General features: G+C 52.2%; 1 protein-coding gene across 3 annotated transcripts in view; it reads left to right on the top strand.

The window, feature by feature from the left end:
- The window catches only part of KIAA0513 (KIAA0513 ortholog), a 57,802-nt gene extending 34,139 nt beyond the window's left edge, over nt 1–23,663 (top strand). For 2 of the 3 annotated variants that reach the window (XM_041770371.1, XM_041770370.1), the window contains 12 exons: nt 5,025–5,497; nt 7,499–7,598; nt 8,456–8,529; nt 11,451–11,521; nt 13,173–13,377; nt 14,243–14,283; nt 14,826–14,904; nt 16,811–16,888; nt 18,088–18,117; nt 21,143–21,223; nt 21,741–21,835; nt 23,351–23,663. In XM_041770371.1, coding sequence (XP_041626305.1) covers nt 5,169–5,497; nt 7,499–7,598; nt 8,456–8,529; nt 11,451–11,521; nt 13,173–13,377; nt 14,243–14,283; nt 14,826–14,904; nt 16,811–16,888; nt 18,088–18,117; nt 21,143–21,223; nt 21,741–21,835; nt 23,351–23,400 — 1,233 coding nt within the window. In that variant the 5' untranslated portion in view covers nt 5,025–5,168 and the 3' untranslated portion in view covers nt 23,401–23,663. The remainder of the gene's footprint in view (nt 1–5,024; nt 5,498–7,498; nt 7,599–8,455; nt 8,530–11,450; nt 11,522–13,172; nt 13,378–14,242; nt 14,284–14,825; nt 14,905–16,810; nt 16,889–18,087; nt 18,118–21,142; nt 21,224–21,740; nt 21,836–23,350) is intronic. The other variant, XM_041770372.1, reaches the window with a different exon arrangement.
- The last annotated feature ends 1,557 nt before the right edge of the window (nt 23,664–25,220 follow it).

The raw sequence follows: 25,220 nt of genomic DNA, 5'->3' as shown, positions 1-25,220 counted from the left end.
TTGTCCTGTGCATGCAGCTGCCTGTACTTGACCTCCTCCCATGGCTGCCCATCAGCCCAGACTCCAGCGGTGGGCTGGCAAGCCTTCCCTGCATGTCCTGCCAGCTTCTTCTCCATGAGCAGCTACTCTCGCTTCATTAGCCTCCGGTTCCTGAACCTTCCAAAGTCATTGCTGCCTAGGGCGTCTGTCCAGACTATTCCCTCTGCCCAGATCTCTCTCCTGTCAGAGGACCCTTGAGTCTTCTTGGCAATCCTTCCTTCTCCTCAGCTCATATCTGCCTCCCTGATTCCCAGTGCAAAGAAGCCCTTCTCAGGGCTCTCAGAGACATTGCCTGGAGACTCTACATAGTACTCGGTGCCACTGTAAGTTCTTGTTAGGATTTCCATTTTATTAACGGTCTCTTACCCTCCCCCTGCCCTTACCCACCCTCTACCACAACATCTCTTATCCTGTGTGCCCCCCCCCACACACACAACCAGATGCTCCTTACAGCTTTGTTCATGACTGTATTTCCAGCTGCTGACACACTAGCTGATGCACAGTAGCTGCTCAATAAATATTATTGAGAGGCCCCTGGCTGGCTCAGTCAGTAGAACTCATGACCTTGAGTCATGAGGCCCCACATTGGGTGTAAAGCCTACTTAAGAAAAGAAATACTTGTTGAGCAGGTAGGTGGTTAAGGCCTTTGGGTTATAGGTTTACTTAGAATTTTAGCCTAATTTGGTTGGGAGAAAGCTGTGCTGTAAGGCCCAGGACGTACATTGTAAAAGAACAATTGCAGCAAGTTTTGTTCTGCTTCCAGGCTATAGCAAAGCATTTTAATATGCAAAGTCTGTAGTTGCAAATGTCCTGCTGTGATTTAAAACCCTGAGTCTTAGAGTCTGTGGCCCTGCATTGGGTTTGGGAGCTTCCTTGCACATAGAATAAGTCAAAGGGATTGGGGTGCAATCCACAGATGTGTTTTGAAATAAATTTAAATTAGTTGCCAGTATTGAGGAATTGGAAGGTTTCATGTAGTGCATTTCAGCAATTCTTTTTTTTTTTTTTTTTTTTTTTCCAGCAATTCTTTGGAGAGCTCTTTAGGTCTTGTACCGCTGGGCCTACATTCCTGAGTGTAGTACCTGGCCGGCTCTGGTAGGGACAGTGGGGTTGATTCCTCCTGGGCCCACTTCCTTTGTGTTCTCTGGCTGGCCTCACGCAGGTAGTCACAAGAGGCATGTGATGACAGAGTGACAGTCACCTTGTCCTGCATGGAGGCCCATAATTCTGTTTCCTTCTTGAAGGAAGAGAGTGGGGTGCTTTCAAGGTCCTTACCCACAAATGACTGCTTCACCCTGATGTCTCAGCTGCGTGAACAGACTTGCACCCCTGTCTTCTCCCCCCAAGAGAGATGAGACCGCTGGGCTGAGGGGGCCAGGGGACAGCAGCGTGTGTGGTGATGGCACTCTCTTCTGCACAGGGCCTGGGCCTGGACGCTGCAGCCCACGGTACCCTCACACACCCTGGACTGGGTCTTCCCCCACCTCTTTCTCCCCTACCATCAGGTCTCTCACTTTGTTCCCCCTTCCTGAGCCCACAGAGGAGGCTTCTGGGAAAGGATGACTCACACACTCTCAGAATTTTGAGCGAGGGGGATGCTAGGAGAGCCGCTTGCCAGCCTCAGGCTGGATCAGAAATAACCATGATAATTTGCTCTGATCTTGCAGTCCTGATCCTGGCATGAAAAGATGCAGCCCTTCTGACTGCTTGAAACTGTTTCAAGATACAGAAATTTGTTTCCTTTTCCCTCTGAATATTTATTTATTGCAAACTGTATCATTCTGATCAAGAACAAAATCAAAAGGAAAAATTACCCCAGTGCTAGGACTATAATAAGCTTCTATCTTCTTTTCCAGCCCTCTTTATACATATGCTTTATTGTTATTATAAGAAAGTTAAAACTCATGCACTATGCACTACAGTATTCCCAGCACCCAGACCAAAGGATGGCATGCCATGGGATTCAGTAAATATTTGTTGACTACAGGTTATTTTGTTTACTTATCTGACATGAACATCATTCACTCATGTTCTGATTGTTTACTGCATCATTCACTGATTACTATTGCATCAAATTGTTAGAATTTATTTGCCAGTTTCCTATATTTAGATTTCCCCAGTTTATCAGGATTAGAAATACTGTTACATTTCCTTAGGATAAATTTCAAGCATTTGAATTCCTAGATCAGAGGATAAAAAAATTAAAATTATAAAAAAATAGTTTCTAAGTATGCCTGGCTGGCTCAGTTGGAAGAGCATACAACTCTATCTGGGATTGTGAGTTTTAATCTCACATTAGGTGTGGAGATTATATACATACATATGTAAACAAACAAACTTTCTAGAGTCTTATTTATCCCTATTGCCAGGATTGCTTGAGAATATTAACTTTACAATCACCTCACCAGCATTTAGATTGCATTTTGAGATTTTTGCTAATTTAGTAGTAGAAGATGGTACCCGATTGTTTCAACTTGGCCTATCTACATGTGTGATTAGTAGTGTAGGTTGAAGAATTGTCTAAGCGTTTAATAATAGTATTTCTGGGATGCCTGGGTGGCTCAGCGGTTGAGCATCTACCTTCGGCTCAGCATGTGATCCTGCAGTCTCAGGATCGAGTCCTGCATCGGGCTCCCTGCATGGAACCTGCTTCTCCCTCTGCCTGTGTCTCTGCCTCTCTGTGTCTCTGCCTCTCTGTGTCTCTCATGAATAAATAAATAAAATCTTTTAAAATAATTATAATAATAATAGTATTTCTTCTTATGTGCCTTGTCTGTTTGAGTAGTTTGTGTTACTTATTAGAACACAATTTTCAACTGGATTTGGATGAATATTTTATTTACTTATTTTTTAAAATAATCCAGGTGCCCCTCGATTTGGGTGAATTTATAATACAGATATTATTAACCCAATTTTCCTATCATAGTGACTGCAAACATCTTCCTATTGTGTGATTTTCTGTTTTTAACACCCAGTGTGTTGTTACAGATGTCATTTTCTGTGCTTTGGAGGGTCTGAGAATATGGTGGCTGGAACGACATTAGAATTCAAGCTCGACCACAGTGTCTCAGATGGAGAGACCCTGGCCCAGAGAGCAGAGGCAGGGGGGCACAGGTGGCAGGAGGGGAGCCAGGGCTGATGCAGCCCCAGACTGCCACTCCTTAATCTCCTCAGTGTCTTCTGAGCGGTAGTGCTGTCTCCTGGCCTCCTAAAACCCCCATGTGACTCCCCTGGCCCAGACAGTTCTTTCAAGTGGAGGTTCATTCTTCTCTTTTTTGAACCAAGGCAAGCTTTGTAGGACTCCACTGAAAGCATACTGTTGCCACTCCGACAATAAGGAGTCAGCCATTCCATCTTTCTGACTCAGGGTGTTTAAAAATATCCTGAGCTGGGGAATTTGGAGGAACTCATGATCGATTTGTGAACATTAAGCTCTTAACAGGCAGCAAATGCAATCTAATATCAAATTACCCTCAGAAGATGCATTAGTGCCACAGTGTCGGCAGCCACCTGTGTGCTAGGTGTTGTCCTAGATATTTGCGGTCTGCAGAGGGTGAGGAGAGGGACATGACCAATCTTGAGGTTGTGGTTGCTCTTGCCTGGAGGAGATGATGCATCAGGAGGGCTCTTGCTTCATGCTGAGTTGTCTGGGTCTCACTGCTGGGGAAGGAGAGTCCCAGAACTGTTAGGTGACTCCCGAAATGGCAGTTCGGAAACCTGGTTTATTTTTTTTTTTTAATTTTTATTTATTTATGATAGTCACAGAGAGAGAGAGAGAGAGGCAGAGACACAGGCAGAGGGAGAAGCAGGCTCCATGCACCGGGAGCCCGACATGGGATTCGATCCCGGGTCTCCAGGATTGCGCCCTGGGCCAAAGGCAGGCGCCAAACCGCTGCGCCACCCAGGGATCCCCGGAAACCTGGTTTAGATGCAAAGACTAATTCCACCTCTGCTGCTGTTCCACCAGCACCCTGGACCACCCCTCCCCTCCCTGCCCCTGCCCAGCTCTTCCAATACATTCATGGGCAACTCTGTCCATGCATTCACAGATGTACAGCAAATACTTCCTTAGTCGAGACTGCACTAGACAACTTGATGGCCACAGCGGTGCTCCAGGGGCTTATACTTCAGTGGGATAAACAGAAATGGTAATATCTACCCATCAAACAAGCAGAATTCTAAATGGGGGTAAATAAAATGCTGGAGGTGCACAGAGCCATCAGTGAATAGTTTTGAATAGAGCTCCTTGAAGAGATGGCACCGTGTCCACCCTGGGGGTGAGCAGCATCTGGGCAGGGTGAGGCAGGAAGAAGGAATGAAGTGGGGAGGGGGGAGGGCAAAAGGAACAGACCTGTGAGCCAGATGCCATCGTCCAGGTGGCTATGGTGACGGGAGGGCAGGAAGGAGAGGGTGGGTCTAGGCAGCAAAAGATGCTCAGAAGCCATGAGAGGGTTTGAGTGATAGAAAAAGAGACATCTGTCTGGCAGCCTGGGAATGTTCTAGGCCTTGAGTGGAAGAGTCCTCAGAAAAGAGCCCAGGAAAGAAGAGATGCCAGCCCAGGAGGTGAGGGGCCCATGTGCTGAGCAGAGGCAGCTTTTCCCAATGTACGAGATGAACCGTCTCCCACGGCCACTGACACTAATGGCAGTGAGTGGCAGAGGTATCCCTGGTGATTTTCTGATTCCAGCCTTTTTATTTATTGGCATCAGTTTGGTAGGCCAGAGCAGGGGAGGGCCAGCAGGTGCAGTGGCTTTGAAGTCTATTAGTGTAATTTGGAGGAGTCCTGATCATTGGTATTCATGTGTTCATTATTTCAACAACTAGTTATTGAGTGCCTACCATGTACCAGGTGTTTAACAGTAGACAGTAGGGAAATGATGTCCGTGTAGCAAAGACCCAAATCCTAGAAGTTTGGATTCTCATTGCTGTACTCCTCCTATGCACCCCGTCTCGTCATAATAACGTTTATACATCTTCCATTCTAGATGCCTTAGGGCCATGAGAGCTGCCCCCGAAGACTCCTAGTGGCCAACAGCTCCCAGGCAACGCATGTGCTTGGGCTCCAGCTCCCACTGACACAAGCGGGAATCCCATCTGCCGGCCCTCCAGCCTGGAAGCCTCCCCAAACCATGGAGGCCCCGGACGTCCCCGTGGGCACACTGATAGACTTCGGGACTGAGCCGTCTGCCTCCTCACCCCTGGAAGCCCTGCCTCCGAAGCTGCAGGATGGGGATAGCTCCCAGGGCGACGGTGCTTCGGAGAGCGAGACCACAGAGTCTGCGGACAGTGAGAATGACATGGGCGAGTCGCCCTCACACCCATCCTGGGACCAGTACCGCCGCTCCTCCTCCAACGAGTCCTTCTGTTCCAACCAGAGCACCGAGTCCACCAAGGATGAGGAGGCCCCGGAGCTCCGGGAGTTCATGCGCAGCTACGTGGAAAAGATCTTCTCTGGAGGGTGAGCCCCTGGGACCTGCTCTGTGCTCCCGGCTCTGTCTTTTACAGGGCACCCCTTGGGGCCCAGGCTTCCGTGGGCCACCTCGGTGGTTCTGAGCCTCACCCCTGGTTCCAGCTACTCCAAGGACAGGCTCACATCCTTGCTGCTAAATCCAGGACTCTAGTTTGCTTACCTGTGTCTGAGCAATGTCAGGTTAGCTACTCAGCCTTCCCTGTCAGACTCATACTCCGTTAGGGCACCACTGCTGCTGGCAGACTTTCAGTGCAGGAGATGTGTAGGCCAAAAGGTTTCAGTTACCCATACTCCTCACCATGCTCATGGCAGTAAGCCTCCAGCAACTGCCAGGAAGGGGACGCTTCCTTGCTCCTCTTTCTTGCCTTTCTTCTCTATGGTTCTTGAAGGGGTAAATGGGAGCCCTGGCAATTGGAGCAGCAGGGAGCAGTTGGGATCAGACTAAGAGGGGGTGTCTGTGGGTGGGCCTCCACCTCCCCCAACCACACTTGTTACTATCCCAACATGGGGGTGGAGAGCCTGCAAACCCAAATTCCTGGGTTTTAGATGTCAGCTTTGCCCTGCGTCCCTGCCACACACTGGTCATTGGAGGCCTTGCTGCTCCTTTGTCTTATGTAGAGACCTACAGCATCAGCATCATGGCAACTTGCTAGAAATGCAGAGTCTTGGGCCCCACCCAGACCCACTGAGTCTGAATCTGCATTTCAATGAAACCTCTGGACTCTCCATGCACACACTTCAGTGTGGGGAGCTAAGCGAATAAAGGGATCATTTTCCAGTTTTAGTGAAGAAATAAGACTGCCTGTTGGCACCATGCATAGTGTACACTATTTCCTACCATGATTAAGGCCCCTTGTTTGTAACTGAGCAAAATGGATGTCTGCCTTTTCCAGATGTGCGTCCGCTTTCTTTGCAGTTAGATGAGGGAAGAGAGCTCAGTGATAATCCAAATAATGGCCTCTGCAAAAACACATTCATGTTCGATTTTGAATGCATTCTAGGAGAGCAGTAGATGTGGCTCCCTCCTAATTTTGTTTGACTAACACTGGAATTGGTCTGCTTTCTCTGAGCACACCCAGTTAATGAAAGGGGAGAAAGCATAGAAGCTTGCTAATTTGTCAGGAAGGCCAATCTATATTTGTGGCAGCCTGTCAGCAGTATGGAGCATGGACAACTGAGCCGGATGCATTTCAAGTGCAGAAATCACTGCAAACTGGCTGGCAAATTCTCCGATTTCATCTGGTGTTGGTATTTTGGGATAAATGAGACCAAGATGTTTTCTACAAAACCTTAAATAAATGAAAAATTGCATGAGCTAATTGATCTTCAGCCCTTGTTTCTTTTTTATTTTGTCTTTAAATCTGGGGCAGATTATTAGCCTCCCACGAAGAGGGATCAGAAGTAGTTTAAGGTCAGGTGAGCATTCTGTTCACCCTGGCATTGGTGACCCCCTAGGGTCCCCTAGTCTCCATCCCTCACATACACAGCCAGGATTGTCAGAGGGGTGAGCAGACTGGCTCTTCAGAATAACCAACCAAAGCCAGTATGTCCTGCTGAGACTGAGCAGATTAGGGATTCTTGAATTCACTGGATGGTTCTCTGCTGATTTCAGCCCTAGTGGATGGGAAGGCAGTGGAGCTAGAGAGCCAGGCCCTCAGAGGGTCACCTTACCTTTGTCAGAGCTCCTGCTTCACTGGAGGCAGGACACAAGGGACAGAGCCTGGGCTTTGGAGCCAGGAAGTCTGGATGGAGCTCCTGTTTGCTGCTCTCTAGCTGTGTTTGATCCTCTCTGAGCCAGTTTCCTCATCTTTGAGATAGAAAAGACCCCAATTCCTCATGGGCTCACCCGAGGGTGGGATGAGCTGGTGTAAGTTAGGCATCTGCTCCTAGGGTGCCATACTTCCTTGTTCCTTCTCCTGCCTCTTCCCCGCTGTGGCTGGATTTCTTCCAGAGGATTGAAAGTTGCTTTGCCTCCTCTGTTCCTTTCAGGGAGGACTTGGACCAGGAGGAGAAAGCCAAGTTTGGAGAGTACTGTAGCAGTGAGAACGGGAAAGGCCGCGAGTGGTTTGCTCGATACGTGAGCGCCCAGGTGAGGGGCAGCGTCGGGAGGCACAGGGGTGTGTGGCACATTCCCGCCACCTCTGCAGAGCCCACTCTGGAGAAAAGTCACGGGAAACAATCCAGCTGAGAAACTAGTAGAACTTACTTAAAGATGTTCCCCAAACACTTCACTAGAGTAGCGGGAAGTGAGAAGTCGCTCATCCGAATGCCCCTACTAGAAAAAATGAGCGAGCAAACTAGTCTTTCAAATTGCTTGCAATTACAGAACAGTTTGTTTTTTTAAAGGCAAGCATGTGGACAATGTCCGTGCCTAATTTTAGTCAATAACCCTCAATATTCAGTTTTTATAAAGATAATGTAGACAGTGACAGCCATGTGAATTCAGAAAAGAACGATTTTTTGGTAAGTATCTTGCAGGCTTTTTTTTTTTTTTTCTCTGAAGTGGCTTAGGCTCTTAGTTTTTAAAGTATTTTTTTATCACAATTTATTTTCCAAGAAGAAATTAGAAAATGCAAATCAGCAAAAAATAGAGAAACAGCCCATAACTACACTCCAGAAATCTCCCATGTTGTCATCTGCGGGTTTAATCCCTCCAAGCTGTTCTGTGTTGTGTAGGTAAGCGTGTGGTGTTCCTAGCTCTTAAAATTTCAAGGAGATGCAGGAAAATGTTGGCTTGTGCTCTGCCAAGCAGTGGTGTTGTGCCCGGTGCCAGTGCCCTGCTCAGGGTCCTGGCTGCTGTGAAGCAGGGGAGGCTGCTCCCGTCCCAGGCTCGTGGCGGGGCTGTGTCTAGTGCTGCTCAGCATGGTAAGCCCAGCACTCGTCTGAGCTGCAGCGTGCCTCCACCACCTGCTCGCCCCATGACGTGTCTGCCCTATTCCTGGACAGCGCTGCAACTCCAAGTGTGTCTCGGAGCCAACCTTCTACCGCCTGGTGCAGTCTTTCGCTGTCGTCTTGTTTGAGTAAGTAATGCTGTCACTCAAAGCCTCTGTCCTACAAGCATGTCTTCCCCGCCTCTCCTACCCCGTACTAACCCGGCCATAACAGCCACCTGCGTCATCAACTGGCACTTGCTCTGAACCACCCCCCCACCCCCCATCTGCTGAGAGGCAGCGTCCTACCAGCCTCTTGCAAGAGGGAGTTAGGGTCCTCCCCTGGCAGTAGAGGTTAGGTGGGAGTAAATCCCTCCACGAGGGCCATAGGACAGGCTGGGATGACACGCAATTGACCCTGCCCTCCTGCAGCGGAGATGTGGCCTTTTCTTGATTTCTTGTTGTAAAGTACTTCCAACTAGATAACCACCCACTTAATGATGTGATCAGATGACTTGGGCCTGCCCTGAGTACTAATTAGGCCCTGCTGGAACGTTTTATCACAGCACAGTAGAAGCCGGAGGGTGATAAAAAGGGCCCCTCCTGCCCCTGTGTAGCTGTGAGAGGCAGGCCATGTGACTCACAGGCTCCCTCCTCCTGAGGCCCTGGGGTTCTGGGACTGCCAGGCCCACGTCATGCATCTTGGACCTGCGTCAGAGCAGGTGACAGCACCCCCACCAGCATGAAAGGACAGGATGTGTCTCTGCCTTGAGGAGGTGAACAACAGCTTTATTGATCTGGGGGCAGGGGAGAGGAAGCCCCAATCTGGCAGTTTATGCCCTACTTACCCTTGTTTCCTCATTGTGGTTCCATGGTCCTGGTCCTGGTGGTTTGCCTCCATGCTTTGAGGCCTGAAAACCCCCCTCCTTTCCTTTTCTTTCCCCTTCTTGTCCCAGCAGAAACATCACCGCTCTTGTGAACCTTAATTCCCTTGTGTCTTGATGTGTCCTCATCTCTTAATTCCCCCCATAAACACAGAGCATGGACTAGAGGGAAAAGACCAAAAAGAGGAGGATCCTTATTTTTCCAGCACCTGCTTGGAATGTCCCAAGTTGAGGATAGGCTCATGTGGGATTCTGGGTCTCAGAGCTGGCAAGGGTGGAGGGACAAGAAAGCATCACAGAAGGAGCGGGTTTCAAACAGGCCCAGTTGTCTTGTGTGTAACACACTCTCAAGCTCTGAGAATACCTCAGCTTCAAAACATTCCCATCCAAAGGATTTCTCACGAATCCATATTTTGTAACGATTGCACCTGTCCCACTTGGTAACACATATTTAATTCTGCATTTACTTTGAATTTTTCCTTAAAATAGGAGAGGGGAAAAAATACATTCAAATTCCAACCCGACTAAAACACAGAACCTCCCCATTTCTGGGTGAGCATATGTATTTGTGGATGGTTGGAGGAAAAAAAGAAAGGAAAAAAAACTTGTGATCTAAAAATATGTATTTTTAAAATTTGAGCTTTACAATTTTTAGTTTATTAGGGTTTTATGTTTTTAAGTTATAGTCCTTTATGATTTTATTGGCAGAGTTTAGGTCTTCAAGTTTTAAATTATTTTTATGTTAAAAGAGAAAACTGTCCCTGACCCCATTGTATAGATAAATTCCATTGACTTTTTTTTTTTTAAAGATTTTATTTATTTATTAATGAGAGACACAGACTGAGAGAGGCAGAGACACAGGCAGAGGGAGAAGCAGGCTCCATGCAGGGAGCCCGATGTGGGACTCGGTCCCGAGACCCTGGGATCATGTCCTGAGCTGAAGGCAGATGCTCGACCGTTGAGCCACCCAGACGTCCTGACTTTTTTTTTTTTTAAGTAATATTTGTACAAAGTTAGAAACTAAACAGGAAAGAAAAATACAGAAGAACAGGGTAGAGAGGCATAGTGCCTAAAATGGAAAGGAAACCTCTTCTCACAGCCCTGTCCTCACTCCTGTGGCCCTCTTTCCAGTGATAACCCCTATCAATGACACATCCCAGTGAGTATATATTTTTCCAAAAAAAAAAAAAAAAAGGGCATTGCATCCCCATACAATTAATTATTTGTTTCTAATGGCTATATGGTGTTCTGATATTTAAATGTATCATAGTTTATTTGACTTGCGCCCCATCAATGGTCCTTGGATTATTCCTCCTCATTGTCTCCTCTGGTTCCTGGTGCTGCAGTGGGCAACAGTGTCGCATTTGCAGCTGTCACAGTGCACATTTCTAGGGGCAGGCAGGCCCCCGTTTGAAGATTCTCCCCCCCCCCTTTTTGTTTGCTAAGCTGACTGGATCTGTGTGTAGCTCATAAACCTTAGCGTAGTAAGTATAATATAGGAATTATAATCCTTTACATTTGTGGAACATTTTTTGGTATATAAAAGGTTCTTGTGTTTAACAATCTAATTTGATTTTCGGCAAGTGATATAAGGTAGGTATTCATATTCCCAGTGGTTCTCCAAGTGCTCTCCCTGGGCCCAGGAGCATTAGAACATCAGCTTGACAAGGCAGTTTGTTAGAAATGCACATTCTTATTAGGCCCTAGCCCAGACACACTGAACCAGATTCTGGGGGTGGGCCCAGCAGGTGGGCTACTCTCAGGGTGATTCTAATGTAACTCAAGTCTGAAAACCACTGACTAATATACCCTCAAACTCACTGCTAATTCCTGAGAATTAGGGGTTGGAGGGCCACCTGGCCTGGGGCCTGACTTCCAGTCCAGGACTGCTCCTGTGTATAGGATTGAGCTTCCTGAGCCTTGCTGTTCCACTTTGAAAGGGAGAGGAGGCCAGGCTAATGGACCAAGATCTTCTTCCTGCCCAGGATCAGCACAATCCCCAGCTGTGTGCCTATGGGCACTTCATCCAATTGGAGATTCTTTTTTGTTGCTTCTACATAGCATCTGGGGAGTGAAATATTAATGTGGACATATTTATAAAATTCTTAGGTCTTGCTTCATGAACTTGCACTGATAAAATTGGGTAGAATGATTCTTTAGCTAGTTGAGCCTTACTTGTCATTTTAGGTGTCATCAGATGGACGACTTTGGGCCTGCCAAGAACCTCATGACCATGTGCTTCACCTACTATCACATCGGTAAGGCCACGGACGCAGCCTCTGTGGAGGGCAAACATGGAAACTCAAGACTTGTCACTTTATAACGTGGCATCAAGTGAGGATTTCTTCCCCATTAGCAGCAAAGTTGTGAGGCTTCCAGAAAGCAACAGAACCTGAGGTTAGGGTGGGATGAGCAAGGAGTAAGGTGCCTGAAACAGGAGGAAAAGAGGTAGTCCACACTGTGGGTCATGAAGTTGCCTATCCATGGTAGGAAGGAAAGCACCCAGCGCCTAGATGAGAGGCTAAGTTCATTTGGTGGGAGATTCCATGGCAGACTCAGGGATTGCTGGATGTGAGAACATTCTTTCACGTTTTAGCAAAATACGACATTGGGTTGGTTACTGGAGAGAATGGGAGGATCAATATAGCATCTTGGAGTGGAACGCGTCCCTGGGTGTGGGTTGGTGATGCCCTTATGAAGAGTGCAGATTGTTCTTTATTCTGATGCCTGACAGTTCTTCTGGCTCATTGTGTTGGAACTTTCTGGTAATGGGAACTTGAGGGCTCCCTGTGTGAAGTTCCTTGGGTGTGACAGCAGAGACTCATTCAGGCCGCTGTGAGCCAAGGCTGCTGGGGGCCTGCATGTGGTCTGGAGCTGGGTCAGGGCAGCAGTAAGCATGGCCTCCCTTCCCACCTTTCGCAGGATGCACAGTTCTGTTCTGATGCTATAACCCCGAGTCCTCTGCAGTTTGGCTTTTTGTACTTCCCCCACTCCCAAGTGCCTGTCCTCTCCATGCCTCAGTTCTGCTGGTGACAGCTGGTCAGACTGCCTTAGCTCGAGGCCAGGCCACCACTAGGCAGGTCCTTCATGCTAGACCTTTGGGTCAAATGGGAACCCCTTGTCCACACTGTGCTCCTCCTTCTCAAAGAGCTCCTTAAGTGGCTGCTACTTGTCTGCGTCACATCTGTGCAGTTGCTTACATTAGTAGGGGACACTCACCCCTTGACCTTTAGGAGCCCTTTGATGAGCAGGAGCCACCCTGACCCGCAGGAGAGCCTTTGGCCCTCAGGGGGCACCCTGGCCTGTGGGAGACCCTTAGACCCACAGGGGGCTCCTTGACCGGCAGGAGACCCTCTGACCAGCAGGGGGCGCCCTGACCTGCAGGAAACCCTGACCTGTGGGGGCACCCTGACCCGCAGGAGGGCCTCTGACCTGTAGGGGCCACCCTCACCAGCAGGAGAGCCTTTGGCCGTGCTGTCTTCCCCTCCCCTCTCCCCCTCCCCAGGGATGCCCACTCCTGCCTGGGCCAGTGTCAGGCCCACAGCAGGGCCCGGAGCCTCTCTTGAGTCCACCTGCCTCCTCCCAGCATAGGGAGAGGTTCTTGGGCCACTTGTAATCCTTGGCCTCCTCCAGCACAGTGTAGCTCTGCGTGTGCCTTGCTCCCCACCTTCAGGTCGCTGAGCTCCTTCAGGGCTGGTCCTTCCGTTTCCTCTGCAGTCTGGGGGCCCTGGCTAGCATCTTGTATGCAGTGGGTGCTTAGCTGTGGCCCTGAGAGGCCTGGCCTGCCACCTTCCCCTGGCATCTTGGGGCCTCTACTTGTCGCCGCTGCCACCAGGGGTCCTGGCACCCTGTTGTTCCTGCTAAGCTGTGCGGTGCCATTCCTGCTCCCTCCCACCTTCACCCCCTCAGGTAAGCCGCACCTGCTGCCCATGGAGTCCAAGGAGAAGCCTGCAGGGAGCATCGACTCCTACCTGAAGTCTGCCAACAGCTGGCTGGCAGAGAAGAAGGACATCGCTGAGCGGCTGCTGAAGAACACGGCCAGGACAGAGAATGTCAAGGGCTTCTTTGGGGGGCTGGAGACCAAGCTGAAGGGACCCCTGGCCAAGAAGTACGAGTAAGTGTGTCACTAGGAGGGCTATGGCGAGGGCCAGGCATGACGTGGGTGGAGGCCACGTGCAGAGGCAGTGACAGGGAGGCCCTGACCTGGCAGTGGAGGGGTCTGTGCGGCCGCCCTGGGTAACTTTAGGGTCCTGCTAGCCGCTCCTGGTAAGCACAGCTGCCGGCCCCACTTGACTCCCCACCCTCCACACAGAGTTTTCTGTGGTTTGCAAATGCCATTGGGTTGACTGACAGGCAGGGGTGTCCCCTGGGGGTCAGGGTTTTCTAGGACTGATTGGGAGCATGTCGAAACTGCCAGAGAGCAGTAGGGGACTTGCAAGCCCTCTTGCCCCCTTCCTCCTGGAAGTGTGGTGAGAGCCAGTGTGAACGGAACCGGGTAGGCAGGGGATGGACTCCCATCCCCCAGGACAGCCGTTCTGTAGCAGGAGCTCAGGAGCCTTCTGGGACCGGGTGCTTGGGAACGGGTTGTTGAAGTGAAGACTTCCCAAGAAAGGGGCACGTCAACAAGAGGGTACTCCTGGCTCCCAGTGTCTGCGCCATGCCCACTGCAGTCCCCACAGTCCCCTGTCATGGTGGGTTACAGCCAGGTGACTTGGAGGATTCCTTCTGTGGTCCAGCAGTTTGGGATGCAGAGAAAATGATGCACAGAAGCCTACATGCCACATCTTCTTAATTCTGGTAGATGGACAATTGGCAAATGTAGCATTGACTTAATAGCACCTTTTCAGAGAAAACCACATTAAATGTCTCCATTACTAAAAGACATAATCATGCTTCAGCCAGGTAGACCGGTTCCTTTGAGCTGAGAAAATGTGTAGGGGGGGTCATTTTGTCACTGCTGCGGTGTCTTTCCCCCCCAGGGAGGATGAGAACAAGCCCAAGGAGAAACCACAGAAGACCGGTGAGTGCCTCCCAGTGCTCCCCGGGCCCAGCAGGTGCCCAGATGCGGCCACAACAGTGCCCCTGGTCCTATACCCAGGCCCCCGTGGGGTCTTCAGTCGGCCCCCCAGGAACTGGCCCCTGACCACCTGTGGCGCGAGATGCCACCATGGATGACGCCTGATGTCATTCCGCCGTGGCCTCTGCTCACCTGTTGAATTTCTGGGGGAAATATCTTCTCTGGGGAGAGGATTCAAGAACTAAATTCTTGAATTTAGTTCCCAGGGAAGTGAAGGAAAGTATTGCTGGAGCTGGGAGAGCTGTGCCAGGGACCCCTCCTTCAGGAGAAGTCCCCACCGCCAGGGGGCAGGAGCATTATTCCTGGCTGTGGGTGGCAGAAAAGGAATTTTGAAAAAAAAAAAAAGAAAGAAAAGCAATCTTGGAATTTCCACTGTGTTCCTATAACCACTGGGGAGAAGCAGTGCTGCCTGGAAGGATGCTGAGGGGTCCGCCAGCAGGGGGGTACAACCGGAGCGACGGTCTGTCTTTGTCACCTGCCCACAGTGACCATGTGCAGCCCGGAGGAAGAAAGGAAAGGGGAGAAGGTCTACCTGTACACACACCTGAAGCAGCAGCCCATCTGGTAAGGCCGCCCTCGCACCTATGGGGCCATGGCTCCTGACATCTCCATCTCTGTCAGAAACGGAGCTTGCTCTGCCCACCAGGGTAACCAGAATAGAAAAGGTGAACCATGGCAGGTGTTGGGGAGGATGTGGAATACTTGGGACCCTCATACATTGCCGATGGGGATGGAAAGAGGGCAGCAGCCACACACAACAGTCTGGTGGTTCCCCAAAATGTTAGTGGAGAGTTACCCTGTGACCCAGCAGCTCCGCTCCTAGCTAGGTGCTCAAGAGAACTGAGAACAGGTACCCAAGCAAAAACTGATGCATGTAGGTTCCCAATAGCCAAAAGCTGAAAAGAACCTGAATGTCCATAGGCATGGACACGTGATGCATGGACACATAAAATGTGGAATAACCATGCCACACAGTACCCTTCAGCCACGTGAGGGAATGAGACCCTGACCGATGAGTCATGGGTGAGCCTGGAAAACATTTTGCTGAGTGAAAAAACTAGACACGAAAGACCACAATGGTGTATGATGCCATTTAGATGAATCGTTCAGGATAGGTTCGTCCCTAGAGACAGAATAGCTGAGTGCTTGGGGGGCGCTGAGGGAACCAGGGGATGGGGAGGGACTCTTCATGGGGCTTCTTCATGGGGGGATGAAAATGTTTTGGAAGTAGATGGTGGTCATGCTTGCACAACTCTGAATATACTAAAAACCACTGAATCGTATACTTTAAAAGACTGAGTTGATGGTACATGAATTATATCCCAACAAAGCTGTTTTATATGAATGTATAGGAATGAAGGTCATGAGTAAATGAGGGATGGGCGGTCAGGGGACCCTTGCCCTCAATCTCACTCTGTGAATGACCATTTGTGCTGTTTAGGCTTGTGAAGCGTCCCCATCGCCGTGTTGTGTTCACTCCCAAGTAGTCAGAGAGCTGGCACCTACAGCCCCAAGGGTGTCAGATATGCCCCTCCCTCGAAGGCCACAGTACGGCCCTTGGAGAACTTGGCTACAGGAAGGGCAGAGCGGGAGTGTGGCCAGGGCGGCCCAGGTGGGGCTGTCCCTAAGCCTGTGTCTGTATGGAGGCCCCACCTGAGCTGCACCAGGTTCAGCAGAAGCTGGGAAAAGCTACCAGCTGTGTCACCCCTGTCTAGGGCTTCACCTTGGGCCTCCTGGACTGTGACTTGGCCACTGTCTTATCACCTCCCAAAGGGCTTGGAACACTCTTCCTTGAGGGCCCCAGTGATAAAAACTTTCGGCTTTCTGGGCAAGTACTCGGCTCTGCTTGTGCAAAAGCCACCGTGGGCAGTGTGAATGGGTGTGGCTGTGTTCCCGTAAACCCCGGTGTACACAGGCAGCAGGCTGGGTTTGGCCCACGCACCCTGCGTAGTTTACAGACCCATGAATTTAAGAATAATGTCTCTTGCTTGTGTATCTATGAACATGTTTGTTTTCTGCATTGTGGCCTGTCTGTGCCAGGTTCCCATTTATGTTACTAGACCCTGTTCTGAGGCAGAAGGTGTCCCCAAACCTCTGGCTTCCTCTGGGAGACCCAGTGGGGGTGGAAAAGCAGAAGATGGCCTTCATCCACATCCCAGAGGAGGTCGCTTCAGCTTTGACCAGATGGAGGCGGGACTTACCCACCTGGCCTCTGTCGTCCTGCCCCCACGTCACTCGTGTTGTACCTTCATCCCAAAAGAGATGTGACCCTTGGCCGGGAGCCCAGGGAACTGCCTTGGTTTAGGACAAAAGCACATGCTCGTTTTTCTCTTCTCTACTCTGCCTCTCTGCAACTTGTCCGAAAGCCCTATAGATGTGGTGGGAATCCGTGTGCTCTATCCCTCCAGTGTGCCGAGACCTGCCTCCCCGCCCTCCCCGGAGAGGACTGACACCCGCCTCTGTCCCACAGGCACACGCTGAGGTTCTGGAATGCGGCTTTCTTTGACGCTGTCCACTATGAGAGGAGAAAGCGGTCTCCCACCACCAGGTAGGAGCAGTGTCTGGGCCCGCCTTGCCTTGGGGAAGAGGACTGGGGAGTGGCTTTATTTTCTGGTTTCTGCAGAGAAGAGCAGAAGGACGGCTGGGTCAGTGCGTCCATGTCTTCTTCAGCACCTTCTGACCCTGGTGCCTGGCGCACTGCCTGGAGGGTCCTGGGCACGCATAGCTTCATGGGTGGGGGTCCTCAGCTTGCATGAGCGCTTTCTGTCCTGGCCTCTGGCATGACTTGGCCTGACCCCGCCCCCTACAAAACGCAAATTCCCTCAGAATGAAACCACCAGGAACCCCAAGGAGCCACTCTGTCTATGGCTGTCAGAGATGAGAATCCTGAGCACAAACCATGCCACAGGACTCTGGGGCACAGGGCTGGCCGCCCCCCCACCCCCACAGATTCAGCTCGAGAGAGTGAACGTCTGGGGACATGCGATTGCTACATTCAGCTTACTGCTCTGATCTGCAGCCTGAGATCCTGCCAGCCTCCCCGAGGGTGGTCTTGCCATATCAGAAGACCGCCTTTGTAAACTGTCACACAAAGCACAGGGTGGCAGTGAGGTCTGGTGGTCCTTCCCGCTCTGGTCATGGCAAGCCAGGGTTGCTGCCTGCTGTGTCTAGCAGCCAGGCAGGAAAGGGCAGCAGCCCTCCCAGTCCTGGGCCCCCTAATTGGCACCCCCTCCCAGTCATGGGACCTTGAAGTCTCTGAGCCTCTCCTTCTCTAGCGGGGGGAGACCCCCTCAGCCTTTCCCCCTGGCAGGAGACAGCAGGTGCCTGCTGTGTTTGGCTGGCCAAAGTGCTGGGGGGAACTGAAGTGCAGTCCTTCCATTGGGGTGGGGGGGCAGCTGCACCCCAGCAGGGTGGGACGGCCTGCATCTCCTGAGGGAGGCAGAGGGAGCACACAGAGGGGAAGATGCTGAACCAGTCCCGGGGATTCTAGTGAGAGAATCCCACACTCTGCCAGGAAACCAGACTGAAGGAGCGCTTAGATGCTTGTAGGCGAATGGGGTTTCCTCCTGCTGCTTCTGTAGCTGTCGGGCTCCTAGCAGATAAATGGTCTCGAGTACCCCGTCTCTCTCCGTCTCTCTGTTTCTGCCTGTAATAATGCTCCTCTCTCGCTGTTCTCTTTTTTCCATCCACATATCTTGCATGACTTTGACATGTTCCTCTGTTTACCTGTTTCTGCTGCCGCTCCAGAGGGGATGCTGGAGAGGAGGAGAAGAAGAGGTGTGTGTCCACGTGACTTTGTTGATGTTACAGTGCCGGGGGTCCCCGCCAGGGCCACCTCAGGGCGGGAGCCGTGCACTAGCTGCTGCAGGGGCAGAGCCCAGACACTGGGGCAGGCCCCTCGCTGGGACAGGCTGGTGACGGGTGGGGGCTCACCGAGGACAGAGCACCAGGAACAGGAAGCAAATAGGGCATCCAAGACTCCGCAAGGCCCAGTGTTAGTTCAGAGAGCAAGCAGCAGAGTCCGATGTTGAGCAACTCCAGCCTTCCCCTAGCTGCTCCGGCCCCTCCTAGGCAGGCCCCCAACCCACCCCCTTGACTTTACCCTAATCCCATCGCAGCCTGGAGCCGTGGGTGGGTACAGAGGATCTGCCTCTCTGCAGCCAGGTGCAGAGGTGAGCAGGGGTCTGGCAGGCCCTCCCCTGCCCCAGCCAGGCTTGGGAAGGGGTCCCCTCCCTCCCAGCCACTGTGTGGTGGGGGGCCTGTGTGTGTGTGTGTATGCGTGAGGGGGAGGGTCCCCTGAAGAGAACGGCCTAGAACAGGGCTGGCTTGTTTTTTCCAGCCCACGGTGGAGTCCAACCCTAATCGTTCGACCTTCGTATTTGTTAGATATCTTTTGTAATATATTTTTGGAGTTAAGGACCTGCCTATTCAAAATACAGTTTCTGATACAAGGATTGTTTCTTCGCTGGACGTTTCCCAAAGCACGCTTCCTTTAATCAGTGATGTATTTTTAGTGCTTATTGTTTATGAGAAATCTTGCTTCTTATGCAGCGTTATTATGGCTATAAAAGGAGCATGTAGGCATAATGGACACCCCCCCCTCCTTAGTACAAAGCCCCCGCCTCCCCACAGTCTCTCTGGGTGGGAGTGTGACTCACCGCGGCCTCCCAGGGGCAGGGTTGCTTAGCACCTCTGCTGAGGCACAGAACTGGAGCATCGCGGCCGCCTCTGAGCCCACCAGGGGGCACCGGCCCCTGGGCCTCACGGCTATGCCACCCAGAGCAGACGTGGTCTGACCACATCTTGGACCTGCCCCCCACCCGGACACCCACACATGCCCTGGGCCTCACCTGGAAGAAGAGCATGTGTTCTCTTCGTGTGGTGGGAGGGTGGGCTCTGGGTCCCCGGGGAGCCTCATGCCTCCAGCATCACATCTCCTCTATAGTAAACTCAGCCGATGATACTCAGAGGCAGAAAGGCTTCCACTTCCAAAGGCATCTGTGGCCCACATCTGGATTCCCAGTGTGGCAGTTTTGACACAATGTCCTGCCCTCTGTGGCACTAGACCTTGACCGGGATTGGATGTTGATCTCAGTTTTAGGGAATTGATTTGATTGCAGACAGCACCTGATCCCCTGATTGCTAATGACCTTGCATCTCTTTCTTCAGAGGTCAGGTTAAATGCCTCACTTCTAGTCCTTGCCACAGTCTCATCCTCTCATCCAGGTCAGGAGGGTCAGACTGTTGGGTCATTCCTACATGATGTGGGGTTGTGCACTGCACAACCTATGAAACTGTACACTGCAGGCCTGATGTGGTATGAGGATTGATGTGCCTGGATGATCCTGAGGGTAACTGTGGGGGGAACGAGGGATGGGATGAGCATCATGCCTGGAAGCATATCTGGGTATCTTCACGGGTATCCTGTTATCGGCGAGAGGAGGCTGGGAGTGACACCTGCCCTCACGGCTATCATGCTTTTGACATCCTACAGCCTCCTGCTAAGCCATGGCCACTTGAGTGGCCCTGGGCCTGGGGGTGGGGAGGAGTTAAGATTTGCTGTTCTTGGTTCTCTCTTCCTTTGGCTTCTCCATTGCCCCTACCCCTCACCCCCTCACTCTCTCACTCCACCTCTCCTCTCCCTCGTCTTTTCTCTCTCTCCTAACCTTGTTTCGTCAGACTCATCACCCAGAGCTTAGTTATTAAGGGGGAAATGGGCTTACATGAGCATCTCCTCCACATCCGCATCTGGCCCTGCAGGGAGCTTCTCAGGTAGACACGGAGGCTCTCATCCCCTGAGGGCAGGGTGTGGAGCCGAGCAGAAGCAGGACGATCCCCAGTCCACTTGAGAGAGGGGTGCTGTGCCAGAGGAGGGGGAGACCGCACCCTGCAGCGAGCTGTTGGAGACGGCTGGCTTTCAGTCAGGACACGGAGCTCATACTCGGAGAGCACCCCCCGCCCCCCGCCCACGGCCTGTGCGCTCACACGTTCCTCCACGGAGAGTGGACAGAGTCAGGCTTCAGAGCCCACCCGTATGGCCACACACAGGCTGCGCTTCTTTCTCATTGGGGTTTCTGCGCTCTGTGCTAGAGGCTTTGTGGCGTCTTCATGGGGGGGATGGTTCACGGGGGCCTTGGGATCAAGGTCTCATCTGTGTGCTCTGGGAGCTCCGTGGAGCATAAACCTTACCTATGAGGAAGCCGGGCCTGGGACATGCAGCAAAGCCAAGACCCCACCTGGCAGGACGGTGTGGCCCTCAGCACGTCCAACCTCCCCGACACCCTGGGCCTCCCGGCCACAAGAGGCTATGTACACCCCCCACCCCAAAGAGCCAGTGAGGCCTGCAGATGTAGCCCCAGCCTGAGGGCTTCCTGGATGGGTTCTCAGCACCCACTGCCTTGGGACGCCAGCAGAACCCTCTCTGCAGGTCTTTCTGCCTTTACGATCACACCAGGACCTCCCATCCTGGAGCCATAGAGAAGGACACGGGGGGCGGGGTGTTCTTTTCTCCTAGAGAACATTCTGGGCAACTACAAACCACACATCATCTCTGGGTCAGTAGGAAGCATATCAGCTTTGGGATCTCCTCATCTCAGGAAGGCTGAAGTGATTGAGTTTAGGCAGTGTCAGAACCCTGGGCAGGCTTTGTGTAAATGCAGATCAAACAGCTCTGCAGGGGAGGTGCTCCCCACTCCGTGTCAGGGAGGCCACACTGGGTGCCCCCTGTAGATCAGAGCAGGGGGGCAAGAGGCGGGGGACACAACGGCATTCTGGAACCTTCTCCTCTCACCTGTGCTTGCAGGGAGAAGTGGTGCCACATGACCCAGGAGGAGCGCAATGACAGTCTGCGGTTCAATGAGAACATCACCTTCGGGCAGCTGGGGTAAGGGCACGGACAACGACCCCACCTTGGGGGCTCCTGGGGACCCCAACTGAGTGGGGCAGGGTGGGGCCAAGCCTGGGCTTTTCTCCTGCTGGAAGGCCCATTCTCATGGCCAATCACCCACAGAGGGGGAGGCAGGGCAGAGGGGGGCAGTGATGCCCGGATGCGGTGATGAGAGGCCCCCAGAGGAGACGTTCCCACTTGGGGGGGCATTGCAGAGGGGGCTCCGACCCTGACGGTGTCACACATACTTGACACAATGTCATTATAATGTGTATTCTCACACGGCTCGGAAGCCCATTATTACTGATGTTAGACCTGGCTTCTTGTTCCTGATGACCGTGCTTCCTGCCCCCACGCCTGGTGGCGGGCAGTTGTGCCGTGAGATGGTGGCTGGCTGACGAGGCTGCTGTTCATTTTACACTAACAGTTCCAGGCAGGGCTGCATGGGGGGCCCTTGGCTCCCCCTCCCCAGGGAGCAGGAAGGGCGCTAGCTCACGGGTGTCTTTTCCTCCAGCACGTTCACTCACAACATGCTGGCATTCGGGCTAAACAAGAAGCTGTGTAACGACTTCCTGAAAAAGCAGGCCGTGATCGGCAATCTGGATGAAGGTGAGCGGTGGCCAGAGGCGGGCGGGTCTTGGGGTTTAGGAAGCGATGCTCTGCGTTCTGGAATGCCCCACCCTGCTAAAAGGATCACTACTGTTTTAATTAGAAACATGATGTTGAACTATGGGGCAGGTTCACCCCTTCTCTCGTCCCGTCTACCTAAACGCACAGAACACTTGTCATTGTATTTGGAAGTCTGTTTCTGCTAGGTAGCATTTGCCAGGGGTGGGGGATTGGTGAGCTGGGGTGGGAGAGCTTACCAGCCCAGTGTTTATATGTGGGGCCAAGGGTAAAGATGGAACTGGGTGCTCAGACTCTGATCTTGAAAATGGTCAAGCTCCAACCATGAGCTTCCTTCTAAATGTCCACCATATGCCTACCTTTGTTTCTTGAGCCACACAGGTATGACGGGCAGGGGAGAAGGAGGAGGAGAGGGGCGACGTGAGGTTTTTCTAGAATCTCTAACTTCTTTTTTTTTTTTAAGATTTTATTTAGGGACAGAGACAGAGAGAGAGAGAGAGAGACAGAGAGAGAGACAGAGACAGAGATGTAGGCAGAGGGAAGCAGGCTCCTTGCAAGGAGCCCAATGTGGGACTTCACCCAGAACCCCGGGATCACACCATGAGCCGAAAGCAGATACTCAACCACTGAACCACCCAGGATCCCTAGGATCTCTGACTTCTTTAACAAAAGAGGATACGAAAAAAAAAAAAAAGAGGATATGTTAATATCCGCACCCCAATCGGCTATTGGAGCCAACATTTATGGGACATCCCACCACTGCTGCAGTACAGTTTTCCTTCATGGCCTAAAAAGTCTTCCACTTAAAAATACATTTGGATTGACACAGTATTCTTAAAAAAAAAAAAAAAGCCTCCATTTGGGGCACCTCAGTGGCCCAGTGGGTTAAGTGGCTGACTCTTGGTTTCGGCTCAGGTCAGGATCTCAGGGTCTTGAGATCAAATCTCTGCATCAGGCTCCGTACTGAGTGGGGAATCTGTTTGAGATTCTCTCTCCCTCTGCTCCTCCCTATCCCTCCTCACGTTCTCTCTCTCTCTCATAGAAATATTTTTTAAAAGCCCTCCGTCCTGCACCAAATTAGAGGGGACCACAGCAGAGTAGCCTCAGGAGGCAGGAGAATGCTCTGTGCTTCCCTGGGAAATAGCAGAATGTTGTCATCAGCCCCACAGTACCAGTCAAGACCATTGTCCCCTTGCCCCTATGCCCCTGTGCATAGGACTCGGGCCTGGCTCCCATGGCACAGTTCATTGACTGGCACTATGCCTTCCCTGGCCTTCACGTCATCTCCATAACCAGATGCATCCCATTTCTGAGAGACCACTTCAAGGTGCCAGGCCTGCAGTGTGCTGGTGGCTAAGGGCTCTGTGTCACTGCAAATCTTCAGAAGCCTGTACTTACCACTCCTGGTGAGGTCCTGCTGAGTGAATGCAAAGAGCAGGACCCACCTGCTGGTGTCGACATCTTTCTTCCAAGAATTAACATCATTTTCCTTTCCAGAGCAATACAAGCTGCTGAGCGACCACATTGAGCAGATGGCCACTGAGTAGGCTGTGGGAGGTCGCCCAGAGTACCCTCCAGGAGGACTGAGGGTGCACACCCCTTTCCTGGGCCAGCGACTGGCTGTCACCCCACCTGATGACCCTGCATGACATCGGCAGCACCCAGAGCCACTCCACGCTGCCCTAGAACTAGCAGTTAGAAGAATCCGGTTGCCTGTCTCCCCACCTCCCTTTTGCCTTGTCTGCTCCCCCCATCTGCGTGCCAAAGGGTCCCTGGGATTACATGGCTAAAACCAAGGTGACTGCCCGTACTCCTGAGTGTCAGGCCTGTGACATAGGACCAAGCAGGAGGAGGAGGAAGGAGAGCAGGGCCGAGGCAGACATAGGGCAGCGCCTGCTGCAGCCTCCTGAGGAGGAGAGAGGGAGAGGGTGGGGTGCACGTGGGGATGCAGATGGAGACATCATGAGCTGGCCCACTCCAGAGACACGGGGCAGGCCCTGCTGATAGTCTGGGATGTTCTTCTTCAGCAGTGGGATGGAGGAGGGGTACGCCCACAGTCGGGGCCCCCAGGGCAGGCCGGGTCAGTCTGTGGCTTCAGCTGGCTCTGTGTCAGCTCCCCACCCTGCGACAGGAACTGGAGTCACTGAAACTGCTGGGAGGAAGGAGACACTTCCGATTTTAGGGAGGGGAAAGAGCTCGGTGCTCGGGACCTCCTTCCCTGGCTGCAGAAGGGCCCAGTCAGGGGGGTGAGCGCCCCGGAGACCTGGCAGGATCTGAGCGGCTGCTTTAGAATCATTCCAGCACCGAGGTGTCGGTGTCAGACCACCCGCAATGTGCCTGGTCCACTGACAGCTTCCTTCTGAAGCAGAGAGAGTCCTGCCACTCTCCCTGGGAGTAGCATGGGCTGTCTGCCCCATGAAGCAGCACTGGAAAGAGAAGTTTCTTCAGTAGTTGCAAGGCAACCACCCTTTTTAAAAGCAGACGCTGCTGTCCTGTATTTCAAGGAAGACAGGAAAATCTGTCCGTGTGACAGGCAGCCGGGCAGAGGCAGCTTCTGGTGGCACCTGTGTGAGGCTCGTTAGTGGAGCAGCCGTGCGCCCTCCACCCCCGGCAGCCTTGGGAAGGCGCCTTCCCCTCCCTCCTTGGCCCACGCAGGTTGACCTCTTTCCTGCAGGCTCTGCAGACACCCCCCATTGTCCTGCATCAGGTGCCTGGGAACCCTGGCTTTTCTCCCTCGGTTTGTACCGGGCACCACTGACCAGCCCCAGGACTGATGTGTGACGGCAAGCATCCAGCATGCAGCTCCCCTGGCGTGAATATTTCCCGTCAGTCTGGTTCCCTCTGCCTTGGCGCCTTGCCCTTGGGCTCTACCTTTCCCGACATCCTCCCCTCCCATTCCCTTCTCTACCTCCTCGCCTCTCGGCCATCACATTATGGTCTCCTCTTGAGCACAACAAACCATGCCTGGTCGTTGCTACCCGGCCAGTGCTGGAGCGCTTTCCCTCATGGGATGCCTCCCTGGAACGTTCCAGAGACCAGCATGCACCAACTGAGCTGTAGCACACGTGTCTTGGTGAGGATGGGAGAGGCGACGTGAAGCATGGTGTGATCTGAGCGTGCAGCTGTGCAGCTTTGCCAGCCAAAGGCTGGATCCTGAAGCTCTGCTCGTTTTTATGATGGTGTCTTGTACGTGTGTGCACGTGTGTGCATGTGTTTTGGGGGGCTGTCAGCCTGTCTGGCAATGTCACCAAATAAAGCACAGCCATATTGTGGGTCAGGTCCCACAAACAGGAGGTCCCCCCAATTCTCTGGTCAGCGTTGGGCCCCAGGGATAGCATATGTCTCTACTGAATGCATTTCAAAGAAA

This window comes from Vulpes lagopus, chromosome 10 (assembly GCF_018345385.1).
Source record: "Vulpes lagopus strain Blue_001 chromosome 10, ASM1834538v1, whole genome shotgun sequence".
NCBI lineage: Eukaryota > Metazoa > Chordata > Mammalia > Carnivora > Canidae > Vulpes > Vulpes lagopus.
This window is presented reverse-complemented; position numbering and strand designations above follow the sequence as displayed.